Source organism: Astyanax mexicanus, chromosome 17 (assembly GCF_023375975.1).
Source record: "Astyanax mexicanus isolate ESR-SI-001 chromosome 17, AstMex3_surface, whole genome shotgun sequence".
Taxonomy (NCBI): Eukaryota; Metazoa; Chordata; class Actinopteri; order Characiformes; family Acestrorhamphidae; genus Astyanax; species Astyanax mexicanus.
This window is the reverse complement of record NC_064424.1, coordinates 23,765,153-23,782,467: the sequence shown is the minus strand read 5'-3', so window position 1 is coordinate 23,782,467 and position 17,315 is coordinate 23,765,153. Positions and strand designations below refer to the sequence as shown.

Below are 17,315 nucleotides of genomic sequence, written 5' to 3'. Positions count from 1 at the left end.
GAAGAACAAATATATTTGTGGATTTTGTTTATAATAACTGTGTTAGACTTAAGTGACAAATTGGTTTGTTTAACACTTTAAATGTATACATGATTCCTTCTGTGTTGTTTTATAGTTTTAATGACTTCAGCATTCATTTACAATGTAGAAAAAAAAATGAAAACACTGAATGAGAAGGTGTAACTTCTGACCGGTACTGCGTATTTTGAAATGTTGAATACTTTAATAATCTGGAAGGGAAACATATTTAAAGTAAATTATTTGTGAGTCATCAAACCAGTGCAATGTGGCTAAACTAACACGACAATATAATACAGGCTTTTCAGCTGTACAGTTTCTGCTGCTGCTGGAGAGCGGAGTGTCCGTGTGAGGCTTCCGTAGTAGGTCATGTGATGGAAGTATGTTGTAGGTGTAAGTGACAGTACTAGACTGAAGCTGTTCTCTGATAAATAATAATAATAAACTCTAATAATGAGCTGTGAGCGCTGAGCTGAGCGGTGGTGAAGCCGAACTGGTGTTGGAGCTGCGGGTCAGTGTGTTTCAGGGCTCGGCGGCGGCGGAGGGGCGCTGGAGGGGCAGGTATGGAGCTCAGTGGGCAGAACTGGGGGACTGAGGGGTAAACAACACTGCAGCAGTTCATTATTAACTAACTAGTTGTTTTAAACAAGTATTCTGTTAATCTCTAGTACAAATAAGCATGTAACATTAGTTAAAAGCTAGGTGTTAGTTGTGAAGCTACAGATTTTAGCTAGTTAAGCTACAGCACTGAAAGGTATATATAGGTATATTAAGTAAAATAAACGTTGTTGTTTTATTCTATAAACTACGGAATTTGGAATTTCTCCCAAATTCCAAATAAAAATATTGTAATTTAGAGCATTTATTTGCAGAAAATGAGAAATGGCTGAAATAACAAAAAAGATTCAGAGCTTTCAGACCTCAAATAATGCAAAGAAAACAAGTTCATATTCATAAAGATTTAAGAGTTCAGAAATCAATATTTGGTGGAATAACTCTGGTTTTAAATGACAGTTTTCATGCATCTTGGCATGTTCTCCTCCACCAGTCTTACACACTGCTTCTGGATAACTTTATTCCACTCAAGGTACAAGGAGGGGCACTGGTTGATGTATGGGTTTAGGGGTGGGGCAGGAGGGAGAGCTGATTGGCTAAACTTTACACTTACTGTGTAACATGTGAACAAATTTTATTAATATTTACATATCCATATATTTTTGGTTATGTGACTATGATCTGTGTGTTTTCAGGTTTTAGAATCTGCTTCCTGTACAAAAAGTACATAAAGACCCTTAGTCATGCTGCGATGGATCCTCGGTGGTCGTGGTCCTCAGGGTGCTGTCGAAGTAAGTGCAAAAACATCTGCTGGCAAATTACAGAGAAGAAAGCTTTATGCTTCTTTTTTTATATAATACATGTATTCTGTGTGTGTGTATTTACACTAATGTGTCACAGTTTCATGTGTAAAGCGGGAGTGCCGTATCGTATCGTACACAATAATATTGCCAACATCTTTGAATATCGTGAATGATACTATACCATAAAATATCGTGCCATATCACTCACCTCTAATTATCAGAGCAGGGTACTACTTTTTTTTACTGTTTTTAGCAAAAGAAAAATTCACACTGATCTACTAGAGACAAATTATATCTGTTTAGTATCATTAATTTTACTTTAATTCTGGATATATGGTGATAAATGGAATGCATTATAAATTTTATTAATTCTGTTAAAAATCTGATAAAATTCTTGTATTTTTTAATATCCCAGTTAGGGGTGTGCCATATCATATGGTACGCAATAGGGGTGGGAGATATGGCCCTAAAATAACATCACAATATTTCATGGTATTTTCGCGATAACAATACTCCTGGCAATATGACAAAACATTAAATTAAAAACATTATTTCAAGAATACACTACTGCATAAAATATATAAATTAAACTATATAACTTATTATTGCATGATAAATGACATGGTATACCCAATGAGATATAAAAAAATACAAACTTTTTATCAGATTTGTAAATGAAGTTAATGATCCAGAATGTCATGATACTAATAATGCACATCAAATATCTCCATATATCCAGGATTAAAGTAAAATAAATGATAATGAACAGATATAATCTGTCTCTAGTAGATGTATAAATACATATAATGGGAAATAAAAACAGTGTGAATTTTTCTTTTGCTAAAAACAGCAAAAAAGTAGTATCCTGATGTGATAATTAGGGGTGAGTAATATGGCACGATTTTTTCAGATATCGTTCACAATCTACAAAAATTGTTGGCAATAATATTGTGTACGATATGATATATCACACCACTGGTATGCAATAATAAAATTTAATTTCTATTTTGTTGCAGTAGTGCATTCTTGTTTTTTTTTTTGTTCAGTGTTTTGTCATATGGCCAAGATTATCGTTATCATAAAAATATTATGATATTTTTTTTATGGCCATATCGCCCACCCCTAGAGTGGGGCCTACTCCATTGAATGTGGATGTGAATTTTTCCTCGGACAGTTCTAGTCAAAGGCTACCAATCACCATCATTATCATCCACTGCACTGTCCACTGGGGTGGTAATGTCTTCTATGACAAATATTTCTGTAACACATGTAACTTTGTGCATTGAGGAATGTTAATTGTCTGCAAAACATTGGAAATAGAGCATTCTTTCCATCTTGTCCCACTATTAGGCCTCCCTTGAACAGGCTGGCTAATGATGAACCTCACTGACAAGATATCACCTCATAACGTACACAGTGTGCTTTTTTACAGGGCATCCCCTGAGGTAATACTTTTACATAGCAGTATTATTTTACATCATCATTTAATGACTATGCATGAAACATATACTATATGTCATTTTAAGATGCACCCATATAAACACATATACACATACAGTGTGTGTAGTTTCTGTAGAGAAATACTGCCAATAGAATAGGACCGAAAAACATGCCTCACCCAACATCAAGACCGCACACCTCACAACGGTGCTTCAGAATCTGGTAGAAAGCCTTTTTCTCTGGATATTAGAGATGGTCACTCCAAAAAGTGTTGGAGAGCAGAGTTACCGTGACCCAGCCTGGGCAGCGAGCGTGATTCCGGCTGGCGAGGGCTGCTGATTGAAGGCCCCCCCCCGTGGCTCTGATTGGTTTGTCCACTGTGTGTTGTGTGTGGTGCTGCAGAAGAGCGCGGCGCTGTGCATCGGGGAGGAACAGCCCAAAAACTGCTTCACGGAGCTGCAGGTGCTGAAAGGACATTTTGACATTGTTCGATTTCTGGTGCAGATTGATGACTTCAGGTAAGCAATCCTCTCCTGCTCTTCTCTAACTCTCTCTCTCTCTCTCTCTCTCTCTCTCTCTCTCTCTCTTACGCTCTTACTCTCTCGCTCCTCACCTCTCTCTCGTCAGCTCGGCCGACCTTGTGATTGACAGCTAAGCCTGAGCTAGATCCTTTCCAAAAGCAAACTTACAGAGCGTGACAAGAGCTTAATCATCAGAGCCGGGAGAGTTTTAGTGTGTGTGTGTGTGTTTGTGTGAACCTGCTGCCCAGCGTCTACCCTTCACATAACACCCCTCACCTCTGCCCCTCCCCAACCCCCACTTCCCCCACCACAACCACAGATGCATTAAAGCTAGCCCAGCTATAATGGTGTGTGTGTGTGTGTTTGTAAGTGTAATAGGAAGTGCAGTAGAGCAGACAGAACTGCATTCTACACTGAACTTCCATTCTAGCAACCTCAGGCCTAGTTCTGAATCCCACTAACAAGAGAAGTTTGCCTTCTTTAATGTTTTCCAGGTGTTTTCACATCCACCCTATCTATCTCACACCCATCTCATATCTCCAGCTACCTCATCCACCTCATACTCTTCATCTACTTACCCTATCTACCTCATAATCTTCATCTACCTGATTCACTTCATAATCCCCATCCACCTCATATCTCCAGCTACCTCATCCACCTCATACTCTTCATCCACTTACCCTATCTACCTCATATCCACCTCAAAATCTGTATCCACCTCATCCATCATATCTACCTCATTCCCCTCATCATCCTTATCATCCACCACATCCACTTCATAATCTCCATCCACCCTATCTACTTTACATCCACCTCATAATCTCCATCTACCTGATTCACCTCATAATCTTCATCTACCTACCCTATCTACCTCACATCCACCTCATAATCTCCATCTACCTGATTCACCTCATAATCTTCATCCATCTCATAATCTTCATCTACCTACCCTATCTACCTCATATCCACCTCACAATCTCCAGCCACCTCATCCATCCTAATTACCTCATTCCCCTAATCATCCTTATCCACCACATCCACTTCATAATCTCCTTCCACCCTATCTACCTCACATCCACCTCATAATCTCCATCTACCTGATTTACCTCATGATCTTCATCCATCTCATAATCTTCATCTACCTACCCTATCTACCTCATATCCACCTCACAATCTCCAGCCACCTCATCCATCCTAATTACCTCATTCTCCTAATCATCCTTATCCACCACATCCACTTCATAATCTCCTTCCACCCTATCTACCTCACATCCACCTCATAATCTCCATCTACCTGATTTACCTCATGATCTTCATCCATTAACCTATCTACCTCACATCAGCCTCATAATCTCATCTACTTCATAATCTCCATCTACCTCATCCACCTCATAATCTCATCTACCTCATCCACCTCAAATCTCCAATCCACTCTGTGCACCTCATTCATGTTATTCATCTCATCCACCTAGTTTAAAAAATAATCTGTTGAATCTACCATAATCTATCCCTATCCGCCTTATCCTTCTCAATCTACTCTTCGTTTAATTCTTAGGTTTGCTTCTGCCGGTGATGATGGGATGGTGCTTGTGTGGAATGTTCAGGTGAGAGATGTTTTTTTTTTGTATCCCCTTGGACCTTTACATTTTGTCACATTACAACCACAAACTTAATGTATTTTATTGAGAGTTTATATGATAGACCAACACAAAGTAGCACAGAATTGTGTGAAATGTGAAATGAAAATGATACATGATTTCCAAAAATGTAATCAAATAAAAAGCTGTAAAGTGTGATGAGCAAAATTGTAAGGGTCTGGCCGAGGGCTTCTTTATCAGACCTGATCCACTTCACCTGGGTTTGCCCCCATATAAACTCTGAGATTCAGTTCCTCTGCACTGGATCTTTAAAGCTTATGGAAGCGAATCTATGCCAGATTTTCCTCTGAGCTCCGGCTCTCTTTTCCTCCCTGCTCTATCCACCCTCTCTCCAGTCTCCACCCTTTTTTGTGCGCTTGGCGCGATTTCTTTTGCGCCTCTTCTCGGGTTTTCACCCATTTTCAGGTTTTTGTTTTGCACCTGTGTTGAGGAGCTCCTGTCAAGTTAACCTGCTTTGTATTCTGCTGCTCTGCACTTGGGTTCTACAACCTTCTGGGCTGGAGAGCTACTGCTCCCCACCCATTACAAAAAGTATTTAGTTCGCCTATACCACGGGTTCTCAACCTTTTCTACCTTACGTCCCACCTCTTTACAACTTGAAAGCGTCCCCCAAAACCGATGGAAACGATTGTTTTCTTTTGGAGCTGCAGTCCATTGTATTTTCCTTGAAAGTACTCCACTGGCTTTGCCACAAGTATAGGGTGTTTGTTCTCGAGATGCTGCTTTAATTTTAAAGGATTTAGTGCTTCATTTGAAAGAGTCAAACCACACTGCGCATGCGCTAACCTATTTTTTTTATTATTTCTCATGTGTTTTATAATAATTCTGTTTCTAGTAATTAATAAAAAGTAAATTAAATATCTAAAAAAAAAAAAACAGATTATAATAAACTCTTACTACCATAACTTTACCCTGAAACGGTGATTTAGGCTTTCCGAACATAGTACATGAACTTTTTACTGGAAACATGCTCTAATATTGTGCTTCTTTTGTATTTTTAACTTTAAAGTCGCAGCTCTGATGACCTTTTTGTCGGAGGGCGGGGTTGCGCTCATGCAGCGGCTTTCTCTATTTAAATGAATAGGATGCGCTGTGGTGGTGGGCGGGGAGAGGATGAGTCTTCCTTGCGCGCCGCACTAACACTAAAAATGTATTTTAAATTGCGGCCATAACATATCGTTCCCCCCGGTTGAGAAACCCTGCCCTATACCAATACTTACTAGAGCCACCTTCAGCTGCAAGTATTATGGTTTATATGTGTCTACCAGCTTTGCGCAAGTAGAGACTGAGATTTTGGCTCATTCTTCTTTACAAAACAGCTTAAGCTCAGTCAGGTTGGATCGGGAGCATCTGTGAACAGTTTTACTCTTCAGAATAAAAAGTAGTGATTTCACTGCAGTATAATTCAGCAGCACATCCTATCAGAAGTCTGTAGCTCTTTATTCATGAAAACTTCAGGTCTGTATCGCCTGATCTGAAAAATTTAGAGTGAAACTGATGGAGACAGTCCTGTCTGTAAGTAAAAACTGTGTATTTGTGTGTTTCAGACTGGAGAGCGGTTGGTGGAGTTGCGAGGTCACACTCAGCAGATCACGGCTATGATATCATACACTTTCATCAAAGGAGGAAAAGCTCACACTGCGCTTCTGACGGCATCATCGGATCGTACACTAAGTGTATCCTTTCACGCACATAATACTGAAGAATAATAGAGAAACCGGGATTTGTGATGTATTTAAATTGAATGGCATTCATAGATCATTGAGGTCAAAGAAAAGGTTACTTCTATTGATATCCTTAGTCCTGATGCAGCTGTGGGACCCAGACACAGGAAACCGAGTGCAGACGGTGTCTGATCTACAGTCTTCTGTGAAGGTATGAAGTGGTATCTGTAAAAATAATAATGTAACAGATGTTATATGTAGTTAAACAAATCAACGTCTTTCTTTATGCTCTTTTGGGCCACTTTAAATTTTTCTTTACCATAAAAGTTTTTTTAAAAAGTGTTTGATGACAATTATGTGTAGATGTTACACAATTTATGTCTTTTTCTATATATTTAATATTTTTATTTAAGTTTCTGTAATATGATTTTGAAAAATCATCCACACACTGCGAAGATTTTAGAAATGTCCTCGATCCGATCATGTGATTTATCAAAAATGTAATGTAATGTTATGTTGTCCATACGTCCATGCTGTAAACACCACACACTGCGACCCCAGTGAGATGCACAACAGTTAGAAACGTTTTAAAATAAAGACATTTTTACACTAATAAGAGTCTTTGCAATGTCATATGTTACTTTACAACATGTGTAATGCCCTGCTAAGAGCATTTCAGTCACTGACCTAGTCTTAGAGTCTTTATAAAACATGAAATCCATCTGAGATCCCTGAGTGGTCTTAAAAACTTTTACATTTAATTTTCCCGTACAAACAGATAGCCTGTAACCCTGCATAAATTGTTCAAAAACAAGCACTGATTAATAAGAAATTCTAAAAGTCATGTCAAAATTCACGCATGTATTTTAAAAGCGGTGTAAAAATGTTAATTAGAAATGTATAGGAAAGTAGAATGATTTGTTGTGAGTGGTGTCAGAGGTTTGGACCTTGCTGTGTGTTTAGTGTGTGTACTGATGGGTGTTTCTCTTTCGACAGTGTTTACTGGTGTTGAACAGTGTGGATCTGTGGCTCTCTGGTGGTAATGAACTGTGTGTGTGGAACAGAGACTTTCAGCTGCAGTGTAAATCTGTACATCACAGAGATACAGGTACACACACAAACATTCTCTCTCTCTCTCTCTCTCTCTCTTTCTCTCTTTCTTACACACACACACACACACACACACACTCAAAAACACCACATCCGGTTCTTAAAGCTTGCTTCTTTAAATATATTTATAGGAATCTCTGCAATGGTGGAATTACCCAAAAACTGCATTGCTGCTGCCATGGACAAAGAGATTGGTATGTGGTGTGAAAGATCTTTGTTTATATACAGTATATAATATATATATATATATATCAGTGGCGTGCAGTGAATATAGTGGGTACCCCTTCTACAACCACCCACCATACCCCCCCACCCCGCCGCCGGCCGACCGACACATAGATAAATATTACAATAGCTACATATTCTCTTTCTTGACTTGGTTATATTAACTTAATACACATCAACAGCCCACAAATACAGCCACAAACTACAAAAGTATACATCAATGAACAATACCCAACAATAAATGCTTAATTTGCCTACAACTCATTTGTATGTCTACAGTACGCCAGAGCAGCCAAAACATTAGGAACACACAAAAACCTCACCAGTCAGGCGGCCTATTATTGTGAATTAGTTGCACATTGAAGGAAAAAAGGCTTTTTAATATTATGTGACACAATATTTGTCTGATTTACAGCCGCAATACCATGATAGTTAGCTAAGTATTGAACTAATCCAGTATGAGCTCCGTTTATGACTTAACAACGCGTAGCCCCTTTACCACAGCGCTGAGAAGGAGTTAGACAGCCATGGCCCCGCCCCCGTAGTGAAAATCATGAATCTGATTGGTTAGACTTGCTTTGACTTTGCTAATAGATTCATTACTACACCCTTTTTAAAATCAGGAGAAGGGGCACGCAGGCATGTGGGGGCAGAAGCCATTTTAAAAAGCTTTGATTGGTTAAAACCGCTGTCAGTCAGATAAGAGTCCGGTAGCAACTAAAAAAACACAGACTTATGCTTTGAATTAGTTGCTGTTTTTTATTTTAGTTAATTTATAAAATTAATTCTTACACTTACAATAGCTATGATATATATTTCCTGCTTAAAAAGCATGTAATTATTTACATGCATTTATTGTCACCCCTTCTCTGAAGGGTTAGAAGGGCCTCACTGCACACCACTGATATATGTATATAAGAGACCACTTCATTTTATGAATCCGTTGATCTGATTTTGCTGTTTATAGGTATATGTTTAAATAAAATAAACATTGTTTTATTCTATAAACTACGGACAACATTTCTCCCAAATTCCAAATAGAAAAATTGTCATTTAGAGCATTTATTTGCAGAAAATGAGAAATGGCTGAAATAACGAAAAAATATGCAGATATGTCTTAATTTTTTTCCAGAACTCTATATTTGAGAAATGGGTAACTTGACTGTATTATGTGTGTAAATATGTATTTGAGTATTTCTTTTTTTTCTATTTTAGTTATATTTAAGTTAAGCCTGTCTGACCCGGAGATGTCAGTTTTTGCTACCCGTCACCTGGCTGACCACCAAGATACGATCCGAACGCTTATCAGCATCAATGGTGAGATTACACAAACACAGGCTAAAGTTGTGTGGGATTTGAGTTGAATGTGTTAGTATTCTTGTTGTGCAATGGGTATTATTGTCAGGATATCTGCAGATTCTTAAATACATGTATCAAAATAGGGGCCTTTTTTGTATAATTTGTTTTAAAATGGCTTAACTCCATCTCTCCATGGTTTTAAAAATGCTGCAGAAAGTAAATGCATTTTTTAAATTTTATATGCGAGTTTGGGTCAGAAAATACTGGAATCACCAACTTATTGTAAAGTCTGTAAACTAAAATATTGGAGTCTTTTGCTATTATTGCAACAGTGGTCATAATTTTGGATATGAGTGCTAGAACATTTTTTAAAGATCTTACAATGAATTTCTCCATACCTGCACCTGCACTAAGGCTGGGTGCAGCAGCACTACCATTAGCCGCTAACTGTAGCGCTAGCGGGACATAAATGCCGCCCGATAGCGCTAGACAGAGGAACCCTGCGTGCTATCAGCTAGCGATTCGTCTCACGTAGTTAGTTTTAACACGGCAAAAATGCAGACTACAGTCCAATGTGCCCGCCTCTGAATGGTGAAAAAGCTAGCGCTGGGGTTAGCAGCTAATGCTAATGCTGGTCCACCCAGCCTTAGCGCTGGAGAAACTTATAACACTGCACTTCTAGCCTAGTGGCTTTACTGATCCTTCTTGGTAAAATGAAAGGATTTTAAATGTCTTATGTATTATTTACAGTATGTATGGTTTAGATTAGCCAAAACATTTTGATCACCTGCCTATTCCACAGTTCTGCATCCATGAGGCACTAAAACAGCTCGCTCTAATTTGGTTACTGGCACCAACACGTTCCAGCAGTTGGTGGTTATTGGTGTTCTTGGGGTTTTACAGATGAGTTGAGATGTTTTTATTCTAAAGAAGCTTACGTTGTTTTTTCTGATTTTTAGACAGCCTGTTTGCTAGTGGATCTCACAACGGTGAGCTTATCCTCTGGGACGCCCTGGATTGGACGATCCAGGCTTATGAACTGATTCTGTGGGAGGAGGCACCAGGAGATGGCCAGTCAGAGATTAGAATGGGTCAGCAGAAACAGACTGAGATGTCTATTCAGCACCTGACCTCTGATGGGGAGGTGGGTTTATTAGGGCAGTGTTATCTTCAATTTATATATCAGTATATTAGTAGTTTGGAAGGCTGAATCCTGAACACGGTTTTACACAGGTTTTCATAAAATTTGCCTTTTTACTATTTAACAAATTAAATAGAATAAATGCATTTTGTCTTACATTTCATAAACAATAACAATCACAAAAAAAAAACACAATTAAAAAATATTTATTTAACACTCAGTGTTGGCAGTGTTACACTAATCATACATTTGCTTCAGCCATACTATTCAAGTCACATATTTAGCTAGCTAGCTACTTTGGCAGTGGTAGTTTTCCTCAAACATTTACTCAGTACTGCTATTCTAATCATAAATGTACTTAAGAAGTGCTAATTTAGTCACAAACGTTCCTCGGCAGTGCTACTCCAGCCACATGCAACTATCTCACAAAATTTACACAGAGAAAGGCTGGCAGTCTTTTGGTAAAGAAATAGATGCTAAAGCTAAGTTACCTCAGCTAACGTTTCTATACTAGCCCTCTACAGCTTATATATTTCAGATGGAAACAGCTGGTTTGTGAGGAGGTGGAAAACTGAATAAACTGATACAGAGATTGATAAGTGATGTTGAACGCTGTATTTAAAGTATCTCATGCTCGTCAGCATGCCGTGTGATTTGATGCTATCTGTATGCTCAGCTCCAGTCTTGGAGGCTTTACTTTCAGCACTAGTGTAACACTTCAGTGTAAGAGTAGAAGAGTGAGCTTGAAGTCGTGAGTACGTCAGATCTCCTGGGTTGGAGACAGGATCTGTTGTTGTGGAGATTTTTAATGAAGTCATTTCTCTCACAGCTGGTGGTTGCAGCAGTAGGCAGTGGTCTGTATGTGTACAACGCGGTGATGAAGATGGTGGTGGCCTACAGGAAGATTGCACATGACTCTGATGTTCTACACACCATGCTGCTGGACAATGGGTGTGTATTCACCATGCTGGTGAAAAGCGTTCACCACACTCTGTTCGTCACACTAGTTTATTTCAGAGGCTTATAGAGCAGAATAGAATGTTCACATATGTGATCGAATGTTTATGGACGACCCTTTAAATTAATGCTGTTAGCTTCTTTAAAGAAGAACTCTGGTATAAAATTGATATTGGGTGTAGTAAATCACGATAAGGAGTACTAACCTTGTTGTTGAATAGCCCACCTCCGTTGTCCTGCAGCTTTCCGAGATCCAGTCATTTTTTTAGAGTTAGTTGAAACATGCTTTAGAAAGGATGATATGCTTTAGATATGCTGCAGAAAAAAGGCTTTTTACACCGTTATCCAGGCTCAAAGTAAAGGTAAAAGGTAAAGATGACAGCGCCCAGAGATTAGGTTACGCTTCGGGTTGTAAACAGTGTTTTTTAATAAGCTTCTTGTGCACCTCACAAATGTCAGGACTCTCTGGATTCTACCAATGAGGTGTGGAGCTACTTTGAGTCTGGATAACGGTATAAAAAACGATTTATTTGCAGAGGCAAAATATGCCCCATATCATTCATTCTGAAGCATGTTTGGACTAACTGTAAAAAATGACTGGATCTCGGAAAGCTGCGCTATTCAACAAAGGTAAGTACTCTTAATCATGTTTCACTACACCAAAATCAATTTCACATCGGAGTCCTCCTTTAAGATGCACCCATTACGTACACAGATATGCAAATGAACACGTGGGTTATCTAGTCTTAGTACTGGTTATGTGTTGATGTGTGTTGTGTTATTGATGATTTGTGCTCTCTTGCTTGTTTGTTGTGTTCTCCTGTAGACTGGTGATGTCATGCTCTGAAGATGGCAGTGTTAGGATCTGGGAGTTGCAGGACCTCCCCCTAGCAGCAGAGCCCGCCTCCTCAGGTGAGCCTGCCTCCTTTTTTTTTTCTCACTTTTTCTCACAAGTTGGACTTTTTTTATTTCCTCTTGTCTCCTCTCTCTCTGTCTGAGATTGATCCAGATGTTGGCTTTGTTCTCTTTTCACATCCATCACTTATGTACTGTGTGTGTGTCTGAGATCGACTCTAATTATACTTTAGATTTGTGCTTAAACTAAGTTAAGTGATTCATGAGTGAAATATAAGTGAATCGTGTTCTTCAATTGTATAAGTACTAACTAATTACTGAAGGGAAGTTCAGCCTTGTACACACCTCTCTTTCTCTATCTCACTCATCCATTTTTCTCTCCTTTCTTCCCACTGTTCATCTTTTTCTTTTCTTTCCATATATCTGTATTTCTACCTCTTTCTCTCTGCCTGTCATCCTTTCTTTCTATTTACATATGTATCTCTCCTTTTTTTCTTTATTTCTCTTCTCTTTTCTCTATATGACTGTATCTCTCACTTTCCATCTTTAATGTTCTCCTTTCTCTTACTTTCTAACTATTGTTTATCCTCTTTCCTCTCTCACTTCCAATCTTTAATCTTCTCCTTTTATCTCTCTTTCTCTGTATGTCTCTCCTTCTTTCATCCTCTTCTCTTTCTATTTCTGTCTCTTTTTTTTCTTGTCCCACCTTTTATCCTCTCTCTCTCTTTCTCTCTCTCTCTCTCTCTCAGGGTTTTTTGGAATGTTTGGGACGTTCGGCCGGTCCGGTAAGCAGGCTGCTGGTGCTCCTGTGAAGAAGCTGCTGGATGTTCCTGGTCTGCGTTCACTGGAGCTGATTGGAGATCTGATTGGTCACTCTGGTGCTGTTCAGGTATGGGGTCGTTAACATGGTTCTACCTAGGCTGTAAGATAAATTCAATTTATCATATTTTCAAATTAAACACATTTTAAGAGCTGTCATGGCACGTTTATTAACAGTAAAATCAAATTGCATTTGTGCAGACTGTGCTTACATGACATAACGAGACTGGAGGCAGAGCGAGGTAGAGTAAGGTACAGGTGCACACAACAAACTAACAAAATACCTCTTTGCCTGGTAAAAATTAGTGCTTTTAAGAAAGCCTCCTCAGAGGAGTTTAAATTCATTCAGGATCTTAATTTTTCATGTTCCACATCGATATTGGGATATCCAACAGTGTCATCATACATCACAGTTTTGTCCGTATCAAAGCCCCCCTAGTTCCTTTAGGTATGAAACTGCTGCTGAAGTCTGGGCTGAGTGCAGACTCTCAGCGCTGCTGGTTATCTGAGCTGCTTGTTTAAAGTTTGAGCCGTTTCGACTCGTCCGCGTCAGAAACAGCAGCTGATAGGAGATATTGTGAGATATTGATTGGTCAGATGTGTGTCAGTATCGATGTGTTTAACAGCAGCGTAATTAATGCAGCTGACAGTGTGAAGAATGTGATCTACATGCGCCTCAACTTTCCCATCGATCACAAGTCTGCCGGAGAACGCACAATGACGGCAGCCCAAAATCTTTTTGTGCTAAAATTCTGAAAAGTTCAGTGAGGACACTTCTAGCTCTAACGCTAAGGCTAGAGTCTTTAGTTTTTACAAGTTAGTGGGCATCATGGGGTGTGTTGGACAATCTCTAGCTACAAACATTATCACACTCATGCTCCTTGGGCTCTAAAAGGAGGATAAGATGCAGATATATGAAACATACTGTAACATATAGGTAATACATGATCACAGCAGTTAATGGGTTACTATGTGAGTTGAGGAGTCTGATTGCCTGGGGGAAGAAGCTGTTGCAGAGTCTGGTAGTGAAGGCCGGACGGACGGCATCAGAGTGAAGAGTCTGTGTGAGGGATGGGTGGGGTCATCTACAGTGCAGGTGGTGTAGATGTCTGTGATGAAGGGGAGAGATGTCTAATGCCCATGTCTAGTGCCAGGCGTGTGCTCTAAGAGGGATATAAAGCATTTCAGCATTAAGCTGTGGAGCAGTGGAACTGTATTCTCTGGAATGTTGGAGCTTCATCCAGTACTTTTCGGAAGAGTTGGGGTTTGAGGAAGATGAGGTGGGGTGGTGATCAACCATCCAACATCCTGACCTCACTCATGTCACTAAACCAAGTCAAATCCTCACAGCAATGTTCCAAAATCAGATAGAAAGACTTCTCTTTGTAATACTCTTGATGTAAGAAGAAACAATGAATGGTGTCCCAATACTTTTGTCTATATACAGGGTATCTGCAGGTAAATGTAAGAGTTTTTAATATTACTCAAAATTAAAACCACTTTTGCTGTAAAAATTAGAACAAGAAACAAGAACACCAATATTAGGTTAACAGACTGACCTGTGATTCTAGTATTTCCTGACAAACTAAGTTGTGCTCAAATAAAAAAAGGAAAGGTTCATACACTAAACAAAGGGTCCAGTTCAAAATTGTTGTTATCAAACCCCTAATGCCTACAGTACTCTCTGCAAGCTAAAAGCAAGTAATGTATCGTCGCTGTCCAATGAAAAGCACTTATCTCCATAACAGCAACTTTACAGAGAAAAAACCTTGTAAACTTTCAATGGAAGTCAATGTAAAAATAGTTTATTTCAGGTAATTTTGAAGAGTTTCTATTGGTCCGTTCATCAAGAAATTTTGGCACATTCTCAGAGCTGTTACTGATGCTGTTGTTTCCGTTTAGTTTAGTCTCCCCTAAATCAGTAAGCTATCTTGCATCGAATACCAAATATCACAATTAGAGGAAATTGTATTAAAAAAAATTAATAGGACATTTAGTATATATAAAAAAATACATTTTAGACAAATGTAAGACTGACTCTTTAAGACCTCCTCTTTTTGTGCTGCAGATGTTTTTGAGTTTCGGGGAGAGAGCCTTGGTTACCTGCTCAGCTGACCACCTGCTCATCGTGTGGAAGGACGGCGAGAGAGAGTCACAGCTACGCAGTCTGGCGCTTTTCGAGAAGCTGGAGGAGATGCAGGGTCTGTAGGCTGAGTCAAAAGTTCAGAAGTTCCTCATTCAACTCCATCCATCTGGTTTTAAAACTCCATCTATGAACGAGCTTAAAGCGAACTGACACATTTATCAGCATCAACCAGGGACAGGTAAACAACATGCCCCATGACCCAAAGTGTGACCACTCAGTGACTGCAGCTTATTTTAACTTTTTCTTAAAACTTCTAAGAGCCATTTTGAGCTTGGGATGCTATTCCTGCCTTACACACAAGCAGTATTTATCTGTTACTGATCTGGCTTTGCTGTCATGTTTTAAAGTGAGATTTTAATTTTATTTGTTTGTTTTTAGTTTTTAATTTTTTTTTAAGTGTGAATGCACTGGATGTGATTTTAAGCATTTTAAACATTTCTGATTATTCTTTTTATACACATTTTAATGTATGGTTTACATTTTATGTAGATTTGTGTGCAGAAATATTGTATTGTTAATTTAAATGGATCATGATTGTGGCAATGTTTGAAAATCGCACGTTTGTTTTTAACGTTTGCACATTTTAGTTTTTACCTAAATGTAAAATGATTTTAATGGTTATTTCAACAATATTAATGTAAACTGACATTAATTAAAGCCTGCTTTATGAGAAGGGCATAAGACAGAACATTTATTGCAAGTGATTTTTAATGTGTTTCACAAATACAACGTTTTTTATGTTTTCAAATGGGGAGCGACTCCTCAGAAACAACAGTGGATTCTCAGACAGAAATGAAAACAATGTAAGCAAAAACTGCGGAAAGTTTTGGTGCGACATACAGATATAGGCTTCTTTGACAACAAAATGTTAAATCCTTCAAAAACAGAATAAACAGAAAAGAAAAAAAAAACAAAACAGAAATGTCTGGCTGACAGTGTCACCACTCACCATTCCTGTCCTCAATATTGTTGTTCTTGTTTATTAAAAAATATAGCTTATGTACATTTATGCAAATACTATAATCTCGTCTGTTTGTCCGCTCCTGAAGGTCAGTGTAAAAATACAGCAATTGGCACAAACACACGACCCGTATGCTTACTTCTGCTAACGAAACTAACACGTCTGATGGCAGGAAGAGCCGCTACAGGACGGACGGATCCAAACGGCTCACTCTGTACTGATACAGTGGAGACCAGCACCCTCTGGTGGTGAAACTCCTCACAGTTTCACCTACAATTACACCATTCAAATTACAGTACCGTTTTACACCCCTGCCCTGCCCCACACATTCTAATAATATATTATTAATAATAATACATAGAAATCAAGCAATGACAATCAGGTGACAGAGCTGGTTGATCATAAAAAGATTAAATAAACAGGCGGTAACATTCTCAGGATCCCTCTGTTTATACCTTTAGAGGGTTTACAGAGAATACTGGAGCATTTAAAGCTATGAAACGCTCACACACACACATTCCTCCTTATGGCATAAAGACACACACACACATTCACATGTGTAGGCACACTTCACATATTAACACACAGACACGCCACACTGAAATGAAGGGGAAGGGGGGTGAAGTGAACTCGGACAGCTGGATGGTGCTGGTGCAGGGCAGTAGGAAGTCTGTGTGTGTGTGTTAAGAGTGTGTGTGTGTGTGTGAGAGAGAGAGAGAGAGAGAGAGAGAGAGAAAGATAGAGAGCAGTGTTTGTACATTAGGACTGTATTTAAGGCAAATATCTGCACACCAGACACACACAGGAAAACAAGCACAGAGTATTAACACACACATACTCACACAAATGATGACTTGGGGACATAAATAAGCCTGTAGACCTAAAGAGTGGGGACCTCTCAATTTGAAAGGACTAGACATCATTCAATTTAGTGTACAGCTGGATGATATTGAAACAAATTATTACCTTAATATAATTATCAAATTACTTAATAATGAAAAAAGTGTGCACTTAAAAACTGAATATTTGATTAGGTTTTTAAGTGGAGTGAGATGTACGGAATGACGTGGCATTTGAAGATTCTTTTAACTTTTAACTGTAGGCCAATATATTGTTTTAGTATAATTTAGAATTAAGTCTCAA

At 38.8% G+C, this 17,315-nt stretch overlaps 1 protein-coding gene across 1 annotated transcript; it reads left to right on the top strand.

Annotated features, from left to right (window-relative positions):
• The first annotated feature begins 388 nt into the window (after window positions 1–388).
• wdr41 (WD repeat domain 41) lies at window positions 389–16,125 on the top strand. The gene is made up of 14 exons (XM_022676196.2): window positions 389–579; window positions 1,269–1,364; window positions 3,219–3,334; window positions 4,893–4,941; window positions 6,543–6,671; window positions 6,808–6,870; window positions 7,656–7,767; window positions 7,901–7,963; window positions 9,210–9,311; window positions 10,253–10,437; window positions 11,264–11,385; window positions 12,218–12,303; window positions 12,996–13,135; window positions 15,134–16,125. Exons 2-14 carry the CDS (start codon window positions 1,317–1,319, stop codon window positions 15,272–15,274), a joined length of 1,356 nt encoding a protein of 451 aa, XP_022531917.1. The 5' UTR covers window positions 389–579; window positions 1,269–1,316; the 3' UTR covers window positions 15,275–16,125.
• Window positions 16,126–17,315: the final 1,190 nt, after the last annotated feature.

Bases quoted from the DNA above. Each gene is read 5' to 3' on its own strand.
- wdr41 (XM_022676196.2), top strand. From the start codon at position 1,317: ATGCTGCGATGGATCCTCGGTGGTCGTGGTCCTCAGGGTGCTGTCGAA. The intron at 6,871-7,655 runs GTATGAAGTGGT...CTCTTTCGACAG, and splicing joins ATCTACAGTCTTCTGTGAAG to TGTTTACTGGTGTTGAACAG. The intron at 12,304-12,995 runs GTGAGCCTGCCT...TCTCTCTCTCAG, and splicing joins AGCAGAGCCCGCCTCCTCAG to GGTTTTTTGGAATGTTTGGG.